The sequence below is a fragment of the Silurus meridionalis genome, chromosome 18, assembly GCF_014805685.1.
Source record: "Silurus meridionalis isolate SWU-2019-XX chromosome 18, ASM1480568v1, whole genome shotgun sequence".
NCBI lineage: Eukaryota > Metazoa > Chordata > Actinopteri > Siluriformes > Siluridae > Silurus > Silurus meridionalis.
Window position 1 is genome coordinate 18374401 of NC_060901.1, and position 20504 is coordinate 18394904.

Here is a 20504-nt window from a genome sequence, read left to right on the forward strand (position 1 = left end):
CACACACACACACACACACACACACACACACACACTTCACAATAGAAAGAGAAAAAAACAAATGCAACATAAATGCACAAACACAAAAATTTACTTCCTCTTTGGTGTCCCAAAAAAAAAAAAAGAAACAGGAAATGTTTTTCACAATGTTTATGAATTTAAACGAGCCAGACATCGAACTAAAACCTACAGTGGTGTGAAAAAGTGTTGGCCCCCTTACTGATTTCTTATTTTTTGCATGTTTGTCACATTTTAATGTTTCAGATCATTAAACTAAATAAAATATTAGTAAAAGAGAACACACGTGAACACAACATGCAGTTTTTAAATGAAATATTTAAAAATTGAGGAAAAAAACAAAATCCAAACCTACATGGCCCTGTGTGAAAAAGTGTTTGTCCCCCGTTTAAACTGTGGTTTATTCAATTTCTTCAGCCACACCAGGCCACCAGGAAGAAAAAAGAGGAGGTTTATGGATGTGGTGAGGGAAGACATGCAGGTAGTTGGGTTGAAAGAGGCAGGTGTATAGGACAGAGGAGTATGGAGACGGATGATCCGCTGTGGCGCCCCCTAATGGGAGCAGCCGAAAGAAGAAGAAGAATCTTTCTTTTATATATTAAAGAAAATCTTTCTTTGATATTTTTAAACAAATTTCTTTTTTCAAATTTTTTTCTTTCTTTCTTTCAATTTTTCTTTTATCTTCAATCGTTCTTTTTCATATAAAAAAATATATTTCCTGCAATCAATCCTTTTATAATTCATCATATTTTTTTAAAACTAACTTTCCTTTCCTTCATTCATATTTCTTCCTTCAATCTTACCTTCTTAAAAATTTCCCTTTTCTCAAATTTTTCTCTTATCTTCAATTGTTCATATTAAAAAACATTTTTTCCTTTCTTTTTTCATATTTATATAAAAAAAAAATTTGCTTTCCTGCAATCAATTTTATATTACGTCCATCGTTTCTTTCTACTATGCAAAACTTTTGCACCCAACTTTCAGACTTTGTGGAAATTCCACCCCTCCACATCCTGAGCACAAACGCGATACTGAAACCTGAAGAAAATGTTTAAAAAAAGCTTCTGAAACCAGAAACTCCAAACTGGTAGAATGTAAAAGCCTTAAAGGAAGCCTGATTTTATTTTTATTTTTTGCAGGAAACCAGTAACAAACAAGTCTCTATATCCAATATACGAGTTTAGTCATTGAAAAAACAGCTATTTTTTTTTTATTACAATACAATGTAAATTAGAAATAAAAGCAAATAAAGTTCTTCGACAGATGCATCAAGTCACCGTCTGGTGCAGAATAAAACAAAAGAACAAAAGAACGTAAAGAAGAAATAAGAATATAATACACGGTGTATTGTTTCATGTGCTTTCGGGAAGATCCTTCACTCTCTGTCCCGTATTTCACTCAAAAAGACGATGTTATCTGTAGACAGAGAAGGTCAGAAGGGTGTTAAGAACTTCCAGACTTGATCTAATGCCTGGGGAGATCATTCAGCTCTGATACGCAACGCTTCACCTGCTATGATGGTGGTGGCCTGTCGTTTCACGTTGTTCTTGTCCACGTACTCACCGTAATCCAGCTTTCCTTCGACGAGGATCCGAGCCCTGGAGATATATTACAAATTAATCTCTCACAGTGGAATAAAGAGCCCTGAATGTGTAGAACCCATCATCATCATCATCATCAAATAATAATCCATTGACATTTTCTCTCTCTCTCCATGTGTCACAAACTGATCCATATATGCACTGTACTGCACTATCATTATCTATCTATCAATCCACTTTTCTATCAATCCACTTTTCTATCAATCTACCTGTCTGTCCATCTATCTATACATCCACCTACATACCCGTCCGTCTATCTATCCGTCTATCCATCCATCCATCCATCTATCTACCCATCCTTCTGTCTGTCCATCTATCCACTAATCCGTCTATCCATCCACCTACATACCCATCCATCCATCAATCCATCCATCCATTTGTCTGTCTGTCTGTCTGTCCATCCATCTATCCATCTATCCACTCACCCGCCTATCCATCCACCTACATTCCCATCCATCCATTTGTATGTCTGTCTGTCTATCTATCCCTGTCATCTGTCCGTCCATCTATCTATCAACTCATCCATCTATCCATCCATCCTCCGTTCACCCATCCATCTATCCATCCATCTATCTACCCATCCTTCTGTCTGTCCATCTATCCACTAATCCGCCTATCCATCCACCTACATACCCATCCATCCATCCATCCATCCATTTGTCTGTCTGTCTGTCTGTCCATCCATCTATCCATCTATCCACTCACCCGTCTATCCATCCACCTACATTCCCATCCATCCATTTGTATGTCTGTCTGTCTATCTATCCCTGTCTATCTGTCCGTCCATCTATCTATCAACTTATCCATCTATCCATCCATCCTCCGTTCACCCATCCATCTATCCATCCATCTCAAACTGAACCGATACTTTCCTGTAGTGTGTGTGTATTTTTATTTTATATATATATATATATATATATATATATATATACACATACATACATACATACATACATACACACACATACACACATACACACATACACACATACACACACACACACACACTATATAAAATGTAAAATGTATATATTTTTTTTAAATCAAATGTATACACTGTACTTTACTGTCCGTCTGTCTTTTAAACCATTAGGTGTATTGGACACGTACCCTTTCTTTACGTAGTGATAGGCCACGTCTCTGAGCCCGGGCTTAAACACCGAGATCCTGTGCCACGTCGTCTTCTGACTCACGTCTCCTGCAAAAGTCACACATTCAGGATGGATGAGAGATGCAATGATTTTTCGCATCATAAAAATCACACCCCTGAGCATAATGTATCTGTGCATTGTTTTGTCGTACAAGTTAATCTCAGATGTGCAGGCGTGGCCTCGGATCCACCTCCTGCCTCATACCCCACGCTCAGGAGAAAAGCCGAGGAGCAGCGCACATCAGCGTCGCGATCGTACAGCACCGACTCCGTCATGCTCGCGTGAGTGCGCTTCATAGGTGACTTCATCGTTACTGCACTTTCACAGCATATCGGGTTACTTGCAACAGCTGGTGTGAAAATGTGTTTCACTCAGCTGCATTTTTAGCACCACGTCTCTCAAGCATGCAAAAGATGCGGGTTTCTGTTTAGGTTTCGATTTGCTTCGAGAAATAAAGGTCAGTTTAACGAGAGGGTTTTTTTTTTAAGGCATGTACTATTTCCGCATGATACCATAGAACGAAATTCGTTTGACTCCATACACCAAAAACAGCATATTCCAACATTTCTACATACAGTGAGGAAAATAAGTATTTGAACACCCTGCTATTTTGCAAGTTCTCTCACTTAGAAATCATGGAGGGGTTTGAAATTGTCATCAGAGGTGCATGTCCACTGTGAGAGATATAATCTAAAAATAAATAAATAAAATCCAGAAATCACAATGTATGATTTTTAAACTATTTATTTGTATGATACAGCTGCAAATAAGTATTTGAACACCTGAGAAAGTCAATGTTAATATTTGGTACAGTAGCCTTTGTTTGCAATTACAGAGGTCAAACGTTTCCTGTAGTTTTTCACCAGGTTTGCACACACTGCAGGAGGGATTTTGGCCCACTCCTCCACACAGATCTTCTCTAGATCAGTCAGGTTTCTGGCCTGTCACTGAGAAACACAGAGTTTGAGCTCCCTCTAAAGATTCTCTGAGTTTAGGTCTGGAGACTGGCTAGGCCATGCCAGAACCTTGATATGCTTCTTACAGAGCCACTCCTTGGTTATCCTGGCTGTGTGCTTCGGGTCATTGTCATGTTGGAAGACCCAGCCTCGACCCATCTTCAATGCTCTAACTGAGGGAAGGAGGTTGTTCCCCAAAATCTCGCAATACATGGCCCCGGTCATCCTCTCCTTAATACAGTGCAGTCGCCCTGTCCCATGTGCAGAAAAACACCCCCAAAGCATGATGCTACCACCCCCATGCTTCACAGTAGGGATGGTGTTCTTGGGATTGTACTCATCATTCTTCTTCCTCCAAACATGTTTAGTGGAATTATGACCCAAAAGTTCTATTTTGGTCTCATCTGACCACATGACTTTCCCCCATGACTCCCCTGGATCATCCAAATGGTCATTGGTAAACTTAAGACGTGCCTGGACATGTGCTGGTTTAAGCAGGGGAACCTTCCGTGCCATGCATGAAACAGTGGTCCCAGCTCTTTTCAGGTCATTGACCAGCTCTTCCCGTGTAGTTCTGGGCTGATTTCTCACCTTCCTTAGGATCATTGAGACCCCACGAGGTGAGATCTTGCATGGAGTCCCAGTCCGAGGGAGATTGACAGTCATGTTTAGCTTCTTCCATTTTCCAATTATTGTTCCATCAGTGGACATTTTTTCACCAAGCTGCTTGGCAATTTCCCCGTAGCCCTTTCCAGCCTTGTGGAGGTGTACAATTTTGTCTCTAGTGTCTTTGGACAGCTCTTTGGTCTTGGCCATGTTAGTTGTTGGATTCTTACTGATTGTATGGGGTGGACAGGTGTCTTCATGCAGCTAACGACCTCAAACAGGTGCATCTAATTTAGGATAATAAATGTAGTGGAGGTGGACATTTTAAAGGCAGACTAACAGGTCTTTGAGGGTCAGAATTCTAGCTGATAGACAGGTGTTTAAATACTTATTTGCAGCTGTATCATACAAATAAATAGTTTAAAAATCATATATTGTGATTTCTGGATTTTTTTTTAGATTATGTCTCTCACAGTGGACATGCACCTACGATGATAATTTCAGACCGCTCCATGATTTCTAAGTGGAAGAACTTGCAAAATAGCAGGGTGTTCAAATACTTATTCTCCTCACTGTAAAAGCAAATACACTGTATAAAACAAAATCCCACAATTTAACACTCGACCGTCATTTTCATTATTTTTTTTTTAAACTCATACTAAATACACTAAAGGATTTAGTGCACTAATATGTTGAAATGATACCAGGACTTTTTCCACGATCCTGACATTCAGCATTAGCATACTAGGGCAAATCAAATTTTTCTCATCGTGTCTCTAATTGCATACTCCTTCACTATTGTCATTGAAAACTCTATCCTGGTTTGATTTCTTTTCCAAACTTAAAAACTGGATTTTTAAACCTATAGAAAGGTGTGTTCTGTCTTCGAAAAAGCATTACTGATTTCCGGGTTGCTGTCATTATACAGTACGAGGGCGGCGTCTAGAGGCGAATTAACCAAGGCCATGTGCTGTTTTCTAAATTGTCTTTTTTTTACTCAATATTTATTTCAGGTAGCACATTTTTATGATTCAGTACTTTTTAATTACAATTTTTGTAATAAAGTCCAGTGCTATTTTGAGTGTTATGTTGTTTTTTTCCAGTATTCATTTAAAACCAGTTGATTAATCTGGTATTCTCATGTATTCAACACAACCTAATCATGACAACAATCGAGACACAAGCCCTTCAGCATGAAATCGTATTGTTAGAGGGTTCAATTTTGACATGTTGTGAATATACAATTTTTTCTGGATGTAAATAAAATGCATAACCTCCATTTGTGGCTTATCTGTCCATGACGTTTAAGAAACTGCGCGATTGATGGATTGTATGCGTTTTTTGGAGTTAACTTGTTTGAAAGAAAAATAAATAAATAAATTTTGGCATAGGGGAAACGGAAACCTAGGAGTTGGTGACCTCGGGAATTTTTTGCTCTGTATGCCGAGGGAGTTCTAAAAGATCTCACACTCGTTCCAAACGATTGCCGAAGTCTCGCGGGCGCCAACTTCCAGTTCCCAAATTCTCTGCGCCACCCTGAAAAAATATATTTTGCAGTATTACCTGTCTGTGAAACTTCCCCTTCTCCAGAGCGCCACATCTCATTAGTGGCCATTGAGAAGATGGTTACAGGGTTTCTTCCCTCAACCTGTCTCATAACAGGGTCCTGACCCACACGACCCAGAAGCTGCACCCGGTTAATGGCTGAGAGAGGAGAGAGAAAGAGACAGACAGAGACAGAGAGACAGAGACAGAGAGTTACTCTGCGTTACGGCAAAATCGGATAACAGACAACATTTCATATTTTCTTTTTCATATTTATTTCATATATCTATATTCTTATTTTTATACCACACCATTCGGCACAAGGACACTCATGGACAATCAAAAACCATGCCTAACTTGTTTACTGTTGTTTACTGTTTAACTGCACACTGCCATAAACATTTTCTGTGTATGTGTATATATATGTATATATATGTATATATGTATATGTATGTACATATATACATATATATTTATACATCTTTATATCTTATCTATCTGCCTTCTTTTTCTTATTATATTTTTCTTTTAAATTTTGTTATTATATTTATAATTTTTATTCTCCTTTTTACCCCATTTTTATTCCTTCATGCCGGACCGTCGTTAAAAGCATTTCACTGCATGTCGTACCCTGTATGTATGTGACAAATAACATTTTATTTGATTTGATTGATTTGACACTACAACACTACAATCTACAGCTGTCTACATCGTACTAATCATATCCACTAGCTGGAAATGGTAGCAGTCAACCGACTGTGCTGATACCGATAGCTAGGACGGATAGTACTTGCCGATAACCGATTAATCAGTAGATAGTTTTGAAAACAGATGCTGAATAAAAAAAAAAAAGAAAACCTACACTTCAAGTAAAACAAAACTAAACAAAAAAATGTTTATGCACCATGAACACGAATGAGGTACAGCATGTCAAAACAAACAGCACGTGGTGTCAGTGACTCGCCTCTAGAGGCCACTTTCGGACTGTATAATGATGGTTGACCTTCTCAGCCGCAACCCGGAAAAACTATTGGTATGGAGTTTTACCCGATAGCCGATAGTTTCAGGATTAAACTATCGGCGCCGATTAATCGGCGAAACATAATTCGATGGACGTCCAGTAAGTAGGAGCAATAAATGTTTTTTTTTTTTAAAGTGTTACCTTGTTGCCACAAGTTATTCAAAACCCACATTTCTTTATCAGTAGCAGTGCTTTAACAAACCAAATTTACTAAACCGTGAAACAACATTTCAGGTGCCGTGTCCATTAATCTTTTAGTGATTTGGCGATTTCATGTAAAGTTATGGAACAGTTCTGGGCCACAGGACACTTCAAGATCAATAGAGGGGGTGCTGTAGAGCACATCCAGTATGAGCTTCCAAATATTTATTTTTGTTATTTAAATTGTACAACAATCTGAATTGAAATGATTATTGTAAGGAGGGGAAAAAAATAAATAAATAAAAAACACTACAAAACTTACATCTCTCCAAGATGAGACTGGTGTCTGTGGATCTGTGTCTGACCATCTGCCTGAATAACTGTACAAGAAAACATTCACATGGTCAATCCTACACTGGAGAAAGCTCAGAATCGGCGTACAAAGAGGTTCGATTGCATATACGTACCAGTGCTGACCCGTTCCGGAGCATTTTGTAGGGATTTCTGTCTGGTCAATCTACAAAGGGCGGGAGAAGACAACAGAAACGGATATAAACTCGAAATAATCAAGCAAAAAATTATATGAATATACTTTATATATTCTCTCAATACTTATAAGTACTCATAAGTGTATAAAGAAAGTGATCCATTTATCTCTATAATTTTTTTTAATTCTAATAAAAAAAAAAAAAAACCACACCACAATAGAAAGAAAAAAAACTTTCAAAAGGTCACACTTCTCTATGATGAGGCCGTCATTAGAATTATTCAAACGTTTTGAAACCAACATTATGATGCAACAGCGCCATCTATTGGATTGCAATTAGAAGCACAGCTTAACTAAAAAGGCAAATAAAGGGCAATTAAGCCTTTTTTTCATGCTTGCTTAAATAACATGGATGTCAAAAATCACAAATAGCCGTTTAAACTGTGGCCTCAGCAGGAAATAATAATAATAATAAAAAAAACGTTTGCTTACTTGCTTTCTACCAAAATCACTCCATTCCTGTTTTCTCTCTTTCTAAGCCTTATAAATACCTTAGTCATCGTTTCTCATAGAAATCCCAATAATTATTCCTTTCGACTTCTAGCAAGATGTTTGAATCTTTTCAAGACTATTATCTATTGTTGAATCTCCAGACAATGCAAACGACTCCACAGAAATTTCTTGATCTGTTGAATCTGAAATTCATCTGTTCCACTATTTCTACTTATAAACTTTGATTTATGATCCGGTTTTTATACCAGATACCTCATTATACTGATTCCTTCTTGCATTTATCAACTGGATTCCCCATAAATCGCTCAGGTCGCTCTTCATCCCTCACTGTGCATCATCCCAAAGGCAGGTGAGGAGATGTTCCTGCTCACTTTACATGCAACTGAATTAATACATCACATCATCCACAACGACTAATAAGTTCTCTAGCTTTTCATCCTTCTTTTATTCAGGAGAACTTCTGGGTTGCTTTTCTATTCTTCTCTTCAGAGCAGTACATCAGTGGTCGGTTTTCCACATTTATTAATAGGAAGTGGGCTTTCTAGCACAACTATTCTCAAGAGCTTCACACCAAACATCTTCAATATTATTATTATTTATTTACACACTCCTACTGTCCAGTCCGATCATATTATATGAACCTTCTCCATCCTGATTCCCTTTTCGACTATTCATCACGTCTTCTCCATTAACGCGTTTTAATGCATTTTTTCTCTCCTTTCTTTCATTGCAAACACACACAAAAAAGGGATTTATCCATCCACCCTCCCGCTTGGAATTAAACTTCAGTTAAATTTAACTTACATGCACGCTGTTTTGGACTCACGCTCTTTCCGGTCCGGTTCGTAAAAGGTTCCGTGTTAACATGCGCCCGGTGAATAGTTCCGCCCCCTATTTATTATTATTTTTTACGTTACGCTTAGCATAGTGTTCTAAACAGTTTAATAAATCAAACCATTTCAGCTTTTACTACATGGCCAAAAGCACTCTTGTGCACCAATGTGCACTCTTGCACTCCATTACACCCAGATTTTTGCTTCTTTATCAAACCTGTACAACAAAGTCTGAAGAGCACCAATTTATAAAATGTCTCTGTATACACCAGCAATGTGTAATTTCCTCTTTACTGGAACTACATGTTCCGGTATGACGATGTACACAAAGTGAGCTCCATGAATGGTGTGTGAACGCTGGTGTTAAATAACTCAAGTGTAATTCACAAAACACTGAGACTTCCTCAGAAACCTCCTGATCCCCATTTCACACCTTTTGGATGAACTGGAACTGGTACCTCAATTCAGCAGTGATGGACCATAAGGTCCAGCATGGCCTTCTCTGCTGGCCTTAACTCTGACATATGTTTTCAAATATTTTTGTCCATGAATATTTATGAAATTATCCCCAATAATCTATCCTCTCCATTGTGTAAGTTTTGGTTTAAGTTTCTATCCAATCAGATTTGAACCATCACCTGCAGCCAAAAGTATCTGCTGTAAGACCAGCATTGTGACCACTACAGGCTTTTATAAAGCATGAATCTGTATGCTGTTGAAGCTGCTGCTTTAACAAATCAAATTTGGAAACTCCAAGACCCTCTAGCAGGTGTCTAATCATGTCGCCATTTTCACGTCCTTCGATCAAAAAGTGCACAAGTCAGAGCAGAGAACAAATACTTTTGTGTTTTCTTTCCTGTAGAATTTTCACACAATTTGCATAAAATCCACAGGAAAAATGTCATGCACAGAAATTCACCAAAATTACAGTGCAGTAAAAGGAGACTTTCTGTGTTCATTCCTGTCTGTGATGCAGCGCTCATTTATACTGCGTTTCCCAATAATATTTATGCTTTTTATAGGCATGGCATCATAATGATAGAATTAAAAGAGGGATCAATTTAGGAGTGACACCACTGAAAGCCTTGGTGTGAAATGCACAGCCTGCTACTGGATTTCAGTGATGTTATTATAACAAGTTATTATAACAGCAAACTTGTGCTGGGTGTGATGATTAGGTGTTCAAATACTTTTGGCCCTATGGTGTATATCATCAGTGAAACAGACACACCAATAACCTACCTTTCATTTGTTAATTGCCTGTAATATCCGTGAAAGTGTAAATCGTTTAACAATAGCTGTTTAAAAATTGGACCATGAGACTGAGTGGTTGCTCAAACAGCTGTAGTGTGCATTATTGCGGAAATGGAGGAAACCAGCATAACCCTGGACTTCATCTGAAGTCCTGGATCATCTGACTTGACAATAGGTTCATATGGATTATCGTACTGTTCCACTTTAATCTCTTTAGTCTGTATACAGTCTGGTTTTCTCCTGAGGTTTTCTTTATCACTGGCTCTACATTTGATCACATCTGGATTTCTGTAACACTGCTTTGTGGCAATGTCTGTTGTTCAGTCTGCTATATATACAGTATAAAGTGTATTATTGTGAAATACAGCAAAAGTGAATTAGAAACCTGGAGCCTGGTATTGTTGTTGTTTAGATGTTTATTGCACAAGTAATATAAACACAATAAATAAAATAAAATAAAAACATCTATGGTATAAGCAGTCATGGGTAATACAAATATGTAATATTTAGCAAACGATCATAAAGTCAGAAAACACAAAGTCGGCCCCTTCACATGTATATAAAATATATTAATTATATATAAATATATAGAATATATAATATCTATAAAAAAGTGTTCCTCTAGCTTTCTCAAAGTAGATATACACCACTTAGGAATCTATGATCATCGTTCAATAAGATAAAAACCCAACAAATGATCCAGGGATTACAGGAGTCTGTGTGTGTGTGTGTGTGTGTGTGTGTGTGTGTGTGTGTGTGTGTGTGTGTGTGTGTGTCCGTCCTCAGGGCTTGTCAAGCACCAGGCTGAGCAGCTGTGAGAGGAGATGTTGTACTGGCCTACTAACAGGATAGTGAGAGGGAAGCTTGTCCTCCAACGCTGACTGTCTCACATAATACCTACAAAACATCAGTATGTGAACGTTTATAAGAAGAAAAAGCAACAAAGTAAGTAATAAGTTATTTTTAGTTATTCTAACCTAACATAGTTCAATGTAAGGTCAACTAAATTGATCTAATCTAATCTTATCTAATCTAACTCAACCCTATATAACCTAATCTAACCTAAACTATTATAATAATCCAACCCAACCTAATCTAACCTAATCGTATCTAACCCAACCTAATCTAACCAATTTTAACCTAACATAATCTAACCTAAACTAATCTAATTATACGTAATCTAATCTAACCTATCAAATTTGATCAAAACTAACTTAAACTAACCAATCTTAAACTATCACAATAAACCCCAATTTCTTCCTCTTTGATTTCTCACCTTCTGTAACTGCACCAAAAGCTGATGAACACTAACGTAAACTAACCAAATCTAATCTAACCTAACCCAATCCAATCTAAACTAACCTAACCCAATATAACTGAAACCAATCTAATCTAAATCAACCTAATTTAACCTAACCCAAACCAATCTATTATAACGTAACCCAACCCAATCTAATCTAACCCAACCCAATCTAACCCAACCCAACCCAAACTAACCTAACCCAATATAACTGAAACCAATCTAATCTAAATTAACCCAATTTAACCTAACCCAACCCAATTTATTATAATTTAACCCAACCCAATCTAATCTAACCCAACCAAATCTAACCTACAGTAACCCAAACCAATCTAACCTAACCCAACCCAATCTAATCTAATCTAACCCAACCCAATCTAACCCAACCCAATCTAACCTAACCCAACCCAATCTAATCTAATCCAACCCAATTTAACCTACAGTAACTCAACCCAATCTAACCTAACCCAACCAAACCTAATCTAATCTAATCAACCAGGCTAAACTAACCAGACATAATCTATCATAACAAACTATTTTCCCCATTAAATCTCTAATCTTTTCTAATTGCACCAAAAGATGATAAACACAAACCTAAACTAACCCAATCTAACCTTACCCAATCTAATCTAATCTAACCCAACCCAATTTAATTTAACATAACCCAGCCCAATCTATTATAACGTAACCCAACATAATCTAATCTAACCCAACCCAACCCAATCTAATTTAACCTAACCCAGCCCAATCTAATTTAACCTAATCCAGCCCAATCTAATCTAACCCAACCCAACCAAACCTAATCTAATGTAATTCAGTCCAACCTAACCTAAAATAATCTAATTTAAACAAGCCTAAACCAAAGCCTAACCAAACTTAATCTGGCTTAATAAACTCCATTTTTCCCTGTAATCTCTCATCTTCTGTAACTGCACCAAAAGCTGATAAAAACCAAGTGTATTCATTCTGATCTTCTGACACTCAGCTCATTAAAATTGTACAGTAAATGTATAATATTGTCATGTGATCATTTTAATCTGACACTGGCAGTAAATGATGCTGATTAGCATCATAGTCAAATCGGTTTTGAAAGAAGAGCTCGGTGTAGAATGGTGAATTTTTATGATTTCGATGGTTCAACATTCAGCCAGCTTCAGCAGTCGCTCTCACCTGAATTCTTCTCTCAGTTCTGTAGTAATGTAGGAGCTCACGGAAGTGTTGTGCTGAATGCAGGTCAGGAGTAAATGGCAGCGCTGGTACAGGAGAACAGCCTGAGATGGGCTCATGGGAGATTCGGTCTGTTTCAACATAACAAAATATTAACCAATCACTATTCAAACCCCTTTTTTCCATATGAACATCTTATTAGTATATTTAGTGTCCATTTACCGAATATGACAGGGCTAGAACCACACACTGGGCCTGATAACCCATAAACAGGAGCTGGACACAGACAGATAAAAAAATCAGTGGATTTAAGGATCTAATGACAAGCTAGATTTTTTTTACATTATAATAATCTAAAATATAATAGTGATAATAGTGTAAAGATACTTACAAAATAAGGGTGGGCTCGAAGAGTTTGAAAAACCCAAGCCACTGTCAGAAAGTGTCCGACGTTCGGGATGCGACTGGTCTTTCAAAAATCAGAAAGAAGTCGTATCAATGCAAGGATTAATACACTGTTGTGTGTGACTGAGTGTATAAATGTGTGACAGCATGACATACTTCCTGACAAAACATCACCACCTCAAAAAGCAGAACGGATGCTGCCTCCAGATATTCTGCTTGTAAAACCTGTAGCTGTGACACACACACACACACACACACACACACACACACACACACACACATACACACACACATCCTGGAATGTTAAATACATTATTATTATATATAATATATATAATTATTACTGTAAGCTTTTGTGTAAACCAGAAAAATCTAATTTGTGGATTTGTGATGTAATTGCAGCGTAGATTTTCAGCGTTTTATTTACAATAAAATACAGAAAACATATCAAAAGTTGAAACTGAGGAGACGTGTGTAGCATAAATTCTTCTAACAACAATCTGTTCATGTGTGCAAACTGAGGAGACCAGTTCCTGGAGATTTTGGGGAGAGAAATGTGGTCTTATCTGTGTGTGATTTTAGCTGTTCGACAGCTCAGTCTTCTTTGTTGTGTTTTTCATTTCATGTACAGCCAAATGTTTTTTAATGGTAAAAGGTTTGGACTGGTGGCAAGCCAGTTCAGCACCTGGATCCTTGCGAATTATTTTCTACAAACCCAGGCGTTTGTATCATTAGATGTAGAAGTAAATGGCTAGGTATAAAATAAAAAGAATTGAAATAAAATAAACGATGATAGTGACTATTTAACTTGATTCACCCTGCAGGATCTTGGTTTTCTTAATGATTATATATTTACAGACTTATATAGATGATATGTGACAAATGGAAGTCTTTCTATTATTTTTCCAGTGAGGTACAAGATTTCGCTTCTTTGTCTCCACCCATTTCTAGCGAAAAAGGTTAATGAGTTAAAAACGCTACTCACGGTCCTCAAGCATACCCTTATTGCATATTAAAAATAAAAATCAATAAAAAATAAAAAATAAATAAAAGTGTCCCGTCTCACCTCTGTGTGCGACGCAGAATCGCATTCACAAAGCTCCAGCTCCGGATCACACGCCAAAGCCGTGAGCAAGGCCGCAGTCACGCTTCCCCTGAAACACGTTAAAGCCTCCTCAGTAAACAGCACATTTAAATGCACTACTCTATAACCACCTGGTCCAGGAATAAAATCTGAGGTTACTCACTGCTTGGATGTGAGCACGTTAAAGCGATTAGGTCCTTTTTCCATCTCACCAAACATCAGGCTTATGGTCTGAACCACTAGCATGGAGAGCCTGCAGGCCAACACACACACACACACACACACACACACACACACACACACACACACACACACACCAGTATAGCACATCACCGACGTGAATACACTAATGTATATTCTGGTCCAGTCATTTTTGCACAATTTGGAACAATCAATACTACGACAAATACATACAACGAGAATGAAATATGTAGATGTTTCGGGTTTGGTCCGTTAACGATTTCAATGAATATAGTTTGTATTTGGAATTGTCGAGTTGCTAAGCTAACTGTTTGCTAACTCTCTCTCTCTCGCTAATCATTGTTCGATCCCCTTTTCACTGAAACCTACTAGTGAATGTTTGGTATCTGTGAAGAAAGCAGATGTATCTTCAGAACATGCTAAACCTGATCTCGGGATTAAAGCGTGGAACCTGAAGTTAATCCCCCACATCCTAGCAAATGTTTGTTCTTGTTAAGTACTGCTGATAGCTCATCGCTAGTGAAATTACCAAGCGACTGTCTATTGTAGATCCTCATTGTATGATATACACGTATATAAGAGCTAATCCACGGCTATGTAATGCATGACGTGAGGTAAAGAAGCACCTTTTGCAAAGCCAAGTGCATTTATGTTAGTAGCTACACCTTCCAGCCAATCAGAATCAAATATTCTCAAGCAGACCACCACCGATATTAGTCGTTGTATAAGCTTTGTCTTTTGCACACCGGTAAGTGTGGCTTCCAACACTAAGTAGTGACCTAAGAAAATGTCCTGGTGAACCTGAGGGGATTATAGCATCTGTATCTCATTCAGCCTGCTGAAAGATCTCACACTTTTAATGGTGTTGAACAGAGTGCTAGGTTTGGACTCACAGCAGCCTGTCAGCGGTGTGTAATCGGTCCTGAGAGAGCTGCAAGCTGTCCGACAGCGTCTTCACCAAGAACGGATAGAGCTCTGGTGACTGTAGGACACACACGTGGATAAAACATATACATTTATGGCATTTGGCAGATGAATTTACAGATGAATTTTTGGATACCCTCTTGCATTGCTCAAGGACTCAGTCGGTAGTGCTGGGATTAAAACTCATGACCTTACGACTGAAAGCCCATTGAACCTTGCCAACTGAGCTACCACCAACCTGCACATTTCTGTGCTTCATTGCCATACATTCAATCCCATTACAAACATCTTTCATTCAGAAGGAAAGCCTGCCATCATTGCTATGAGTATTCACATATACCAAATTTACATTAATGGCATGTGGCAGTTACATTAACTACATTAACTTGGGACTAAGGGCCTTGCTCTAGGGCCCAGCAGTGACAGCTTAGTGATGGTGGACGCAAAGCGTGTTCAGACGAAAACGCCATTTTTCAAATTGATCCGGATTGGTGTTAGTGGTTAAAGCATTGGACCCTTGATCAAAAGGTCACTAGTTTAAATTCCAGCAATTCAAAGCTGCCCCTGCTGGGCCCATGTGCAAGTCCCTTACCCCTCATCTGCCCACTTGTAAGTCGCTCTGTCTATGGGTGTCTGACAAGCTAAACATGTTCCTTTGAAATTCCAGTGTGTTGGTGTAATTCAAGATCTGCCGATCGTGGTTGAACGGTTACCTTCCAGAAGAGAGTTTTGACGGCAGGGTTGTGATGTGCAGCTGTGCAGAGCTCCTGAATCAGCAGGTACAAACTCTCCAAGCCGAGCTTGTCCTGTAACAGCTCCCCCCTCAGCTGGCTGAACAGGTGACACGTCCGCTCGAAGCTACACAAAAACAAAATAAATAGGTGGATATACAGTAAGTGTATGTCTGAGTGTGGTACTGCCTCAACAAGAAAATATGCTCATACCTGATTTTGTGTTTGTGCTTCTTGGAAGATGGTGAGGATGACACGGTGCATCTCAGTGTTGATCTCTATAACAGCACATGACATGCACATTGCATAGTTTGTTAGAAAGAATTCACTGTAATGTACACTTATCAAATAAAAGCTCTCTCACGATCTGTTTCCTGTTTTTTTGTCACCACCAGATGTCGCCATTTTGTCCCTGTGTCAGTAATAAGCGCCCATTGTTTGCCTGGTGTGTATTAAAGGCTACAGCTAGACAAATCTAGACACATTCGAAAACGCTCCACGTCTACACTACCGTTTTTGATCGTTTTCTTTAAGATTTTTTCCCTGATTTTTTCAAGGAGACTGCTAGAGCTAATCACATGTAACTTGTAGGATGATCATCGCAACCAACCAGGCCAAAGAAACATAATAACACCCTGAACACACCACAACATGGCATCTCTTACCATGATGTAACTGTTCCAGGATCTTTGCAGATGGACGTATATTTCTGACGTGAGCATCACAGCATACAGGTGAAGTTCAGCCACGTTTTTCTCTACTTTTTCCGTCGTTTTCTCTCGTTGACCGGCTGCTCGTTTTTTCAACCTGGCCAGGACGGAGCTCTTACTTGTTCTGTAGTCCTGGCATCCATCTTTGTCACTGGAATATGGATGCAGTGATCGCTCAGTGTTGGAACATGAATCAAACACTTTCACATACACCACTCATGAAAACACCTCCAATTGTTTTCTCTCAGGACCAAAACCTTTATATCCATCATATTAAGAATGAACAATGAACTCTGAATGAACAATGAATGAAGTTTCCGAGCAACTCAAGAACTTTGATTTGGATTTTGACTGTACGGTTTTCTAACAGGCGCTAAACCTATACACCGTTTTATACAACTTATAATACACCAGTCCCCAGTTTCACGGATCACATTTGTTCCTTGTTATTCAATGACGTTGTACGATAGTACCGGGCGACATAATTCCCTGGGTTCGAAGCATGTTACCTTGGCGACACCAAGTTGCATTTTCACGGAACTCCTGCGCTGATTCTACCCCTCTAATATTCCCTCTAGCCTCCTCGCTGTCCCCTAGTGGCTGCTCTTTCTCACGAGCTCAACAAACATCTGTTAATGCAGACCTAATGACCTCCCTGGGGTTAGCGTTAGTGAGCTGCAGTGCTAAACATACCCATACACTCTGCGACTCACCTTATCTAGAAACATGGATAGGCTCAGAGGTACCGAGGAGAGCGAGGACTGCTTTTGATTTGGTCAGTAGTTTGACTTTGTGGCAGAGGAAATGGTGGTCCCCCAATTTTGTACAGACCCCTCTTTCAGTCAGGATTAATATCTTAAAATATTCATACACATCTTCTTCTTCTAGAGATTCTCCTTTGTAGTTTGGGTCATTACCTCGCTGAAAGGAGATTCACATAGTTTGGGGCGATCTGACAGGATCTTGTTTTATTGTGAGAAAAAGCTTGTGTGTAGGTGCCCCAACCCAAAGCCTAGACATGGAAAGATTACAAGATATTGTTGCCCATGTAGAAAGAAAGCAGTATGTGTCAGATGTTTTCTTCAGCACCTTTAATGCAGCTGTAGCTGCATTGTAGCTGCTACACTGACTCAGGACTACAGTTTGCACCTGATCACCAACAGTCCATGCCTCAACATTGTTTATCTGTAATAAATAGACATTCGGTGCAACCCAGATGAGGATGGGTTTCCTTTTGAGTCTGGTTCCTCTCAAGGTTTCTTTCTTATGGTGTCTCGGGGAGTTTTTCCTTCGCCACATTCACCACCAGCTCACTAATTTTTATCACCACATTATCTGTGTAAAGCTGCTTCGAGACAACGTTCGTTGTTAAAAGCGTCATATAAAATGAATCGCATCGAGTCGGTTTCTCAGGAGCTTCCAGACACGCTTTCTTCTTTTTCTTTTTCATTTTAAAGGCTTCTTGGTGACAATTTTGTAGACTTGTTGTTTTTTTTTTTTACAATGACATTTACAGTGTTCGCTGTGAGACGTACCATAGAACATCCCCATCGTAAACATCTCAAAAAGCCACCTGTGGTCATTAAGTGCTGTTTTTTTTTTTTTATTACATTGTCTAAATTTGCACATACAAAGTAAGTATTTTCTATTAATATGTTTAAAAGCAAGCAAAACCCGATAGCAATAGAAACAGGGTCAGCTTATGTAGCAGGCCACACCGAACTCATTAAAAAGTCAGAGGTAACTTGATCAAGCTACACTTCTCTTCTCTTTCTCTCCAAGGCTCACATTTCAGACACCATTTGTTCTTTCACATAAAACAAGTAAAAAGTCCAGTAAAATCCTTCCTTGCAATAAAACGTAAATATACAGTGCATTCAGAAAGTATTCAGACCCCCTCCACTTTGACCAGCCCTGGGAAGAGTCCTAGATCTTGGGAATCTTCAGTGCAGCAAGAATCTTTATGTATTGTCTTCTATAGAGAGGTGTGTGCCTTTCCAAATCATGTCCAATCAATAGATGTTTCATAGGTGGACTTTTTTAAATTGTAAAAAAAAGACATCATGGGCTACTAAGTCAGTTCAATATGAACTACAATATAACAAAAAAGTGACGGGGGTCTGAACGCTTTTCATATGCACTGTATATACATTATATTTCCAAAAGTATTAGGACACCTTATCTTTCCTGCTATATGTGGTTCTTTTCCGAACTGTTACCACAAAGCCGGAGGACGTCTTTAGATTCATGTGTGCATGTCTACAAGATTGTATTTCCATCATCCGTTTAATCGTCCTGTTTTTTTTTTTCTATTCTGTTTCCAGGCCAACAAACACATTCACTATGCTAGGAGCTGCACTGACTGATTATACTTAGGCTAAGTCAGATTAGCATGCAAGGCTAATCCTGTTCTGATGCTGTAATATTAATCAAAGCCAAACGTTTATCCCTGTCTCGCTGTGCACACGCTGTGTCCTCGCTGGACGTGTCCTTTCAAGCCATTGTACACAAGCCAATCAGTAAAAACATGTACTGTGGAGATAAGCAAAGCAGGACAACAGAAACTCGGCATGGCGGTTGGAGACGAGACGGGTTTATTGATGCGTAAATGTTGTAAAACTGAGCGAGTGGCCAGGAAATATAAAATGCCTGATTACAATGCAAGATATAAGAAAGCCAAAGAGTAGAAATCTTGTAAAATAATGAAAAATGTATGTAGTTGATGAAACTTCTGTTCAAGTGTTCTTTAGATTTTTACCGTAATTTCTGGACTATTAAGCGCACCCAAATATAAGCCGCACCCACTGAATTTGACAAATATTTTAATTTTGAACATAAATAAGACGTGTATATATAATAATAAATATGTCTACACTGAAACGAATGAACTTTACGAAAGACAGTGTCCGTTACACGGCTTGTATCTAAACAGTAGTCTACCAAGAAAGTCATTGTTCACTGTCTTCCTCCTTCCTTTTACAACAATTTCTCTTGGGAGTTTATCTTTTGGCATCATCGTGCGTTTAAAAATCACCATCTATAAAAGCTTTTCTCCCGATGCCGTGCAGCTCAGAACACAGGTAAAGTGCATTTTTTCAGCGTGACAAATGATTCGCATTTCCTGTAGCCAGTCCGAGTAAGAGGCCGGTCAAACTTCAGAGGAACATCATCCATATTTATGATGTGGTGCGGCCCGATTCAGTGGGAGCGCATCTGATTTAATATAAAGAGTTTCATTGGTTCACCTGAACCCGTTCGGCAATTTCATTGGTCTAATGTTATGTTTTTGGCTTGAAGTTTGTGAAACCGGGAAAAACCCCGGCAAAATCCATAAATTAGCCGCTTCATTGTTCAAGCCACGGGGTTCAAGGCGTGGGGAAAAAAGTAGCGGCTTATAGTCCGGAAAATACAGTATATTTCTTTTACTCGTGCTACAAAATAATTAAATTTGTACTTAATGGCCATTTTATAATTGTAATTTAATCTTAATAAAAATAAAAGGGTAATATATAATTATATTTTAATTAAGAAGCTTCGACCCACCTTTTCGCTTGTTGAATCATTTGTGAGGTATATATATATATAATATATACATATTTTAAAATGTTAATTAGTTTAAAATACATACTACAGGCACAAAAAATTTAAGAAATAAAACACACTAGAAGGGTGACTGACTGATCAACATCACATGTGGAACATTCTTTTTAAAACTCAAGCGCTTCAACATATTAAAAGTTAATAAAATAAGTAAAAATTTAAATACTGTTAAAAAAAATGTGTGTCGTTAAAACATCACAAATCACCGTTTATAGTTAAAAAAGGAATGAAATTATAAAATATTTGGAAAATTCAG

General features: G+C 38.3%; 2 protein-coding genes across 5 annotated transcripts in view; both read right to left on the reverse strand.

Annotated features, from left to right (window-relative positions):
• Positions 1 to 1106: 1106 nt before the first annotated feature.
• ssbp1 (single-stranded DNA binding protein 1) lies at positions 1107 to 8985 on the reverse strand. 2 transcript variants are annotated; one of them, XM_046872513.1, is made up of 7 exons: positions 8844 to 8985; positions 7507 to 7556; positions 7362 to 7419; positions 5896 to 6036; positions 2730 to 2817; positions 1582 to 1616; positions 1107 to 1434 (listed from the first exon to the last, which is right to left on the reverse strand). In XM_046872513.1, the coding sequence occupies exons 2-7, from the start codon at positions 7528 to 7530 to the stop codon at positions 1394 to 1396; spliced, it is 387 nt and encodes a 128-aa protein (XP_046728469.1). In that variant the 5' UTR covers positions 7531 to 7556; positions 8844 to 8985; the 3' UTR covers positions 1107 to 1393. The 2 variants fall into 2 exon arrangements, with proteins under 2 accessions (XP_046728469.1, XP_046728468.1); XM_046872512.1 differs by having other exon boundaries at positions 1528 to 1616; positions 8844 to 8979.
• A 1547-nt stretch (positions 8986 to 10532) lies between these two features.
• c18h12orf56 (chromosome 18 C12orf56 homolog) overlaps positions 10533 to 20504 on the reverse strand; it is a 13345-nt gene continuing 3373 nt past the window's right edge. For 2 of the 3 annotated variants that reach the window (XM_046873538.1, XM_046873537.1), the window contains exons 5-15: positions 16604 to 16799; positions 16152 to 16216; positions 15921 to 16065; positions 15177 to 15265; positions 14246 to 14335; positions 14065 to 14152; positions 13155 to 13229; positions 12985 to 13062; positions 12816 to 12869; positions 12597 to 12724; positions 10533 to 11023 (exon numbers count right to left, since the gene is read on the reverse strand). In XM_046873538.1, coding sequence (XP_046729494.1) covers positions 10909 to 11023; positions 12597 to 12724; positions 12816 to 12869; positions 12985 to 13062; positions 13155 to 13229; positions 14065 to 14152; positions 14246 to 14335; positions 15177 to 15265; positions 15921 to 16065; positions 16152 to 16216; positions 16604 to 16799 — 1123 coding nt within the window. In that variant the 3' untranslated portion in view covers positions 10533 to 10908. The remainder of the gene's footprint in view (positions 11024 to 12596; positions 12725 to 12815; positions 12870 to 12984; positions 13063 to 13154; positions 13230 to 14064; positions 14153 to 14245; positions 14336 to 15176; positions 15266 to 15920; positions 16066 to 16151; positions 16217 to 16603; positions 16800 to 20504) is intronic. The other variant, XM_046873540.1, reaches the window with a different exon arrangement.

Coding starts and splice junctions, on each gene's coding strand:
- ssbp1 (XM_046872512.1), bottom strand. CDS start 7,530: ATGCTCCGGAACGGGTCAGCACTG. Junction 6,037..7,361: donor CAGTCTCATCTTGGAGAGAT/GTAAGTTTTGTA, acceptor CTCCTCTCTCAG/CCATTAACCGGGTGCAGCTT. Junction 1,617..2,729: donor TATCACTACGTAAAGAAAGG/GTACGTGTCCAA, acceptor ATATATCTCCAG/GGCTCGGATCCTCGTCGAAG.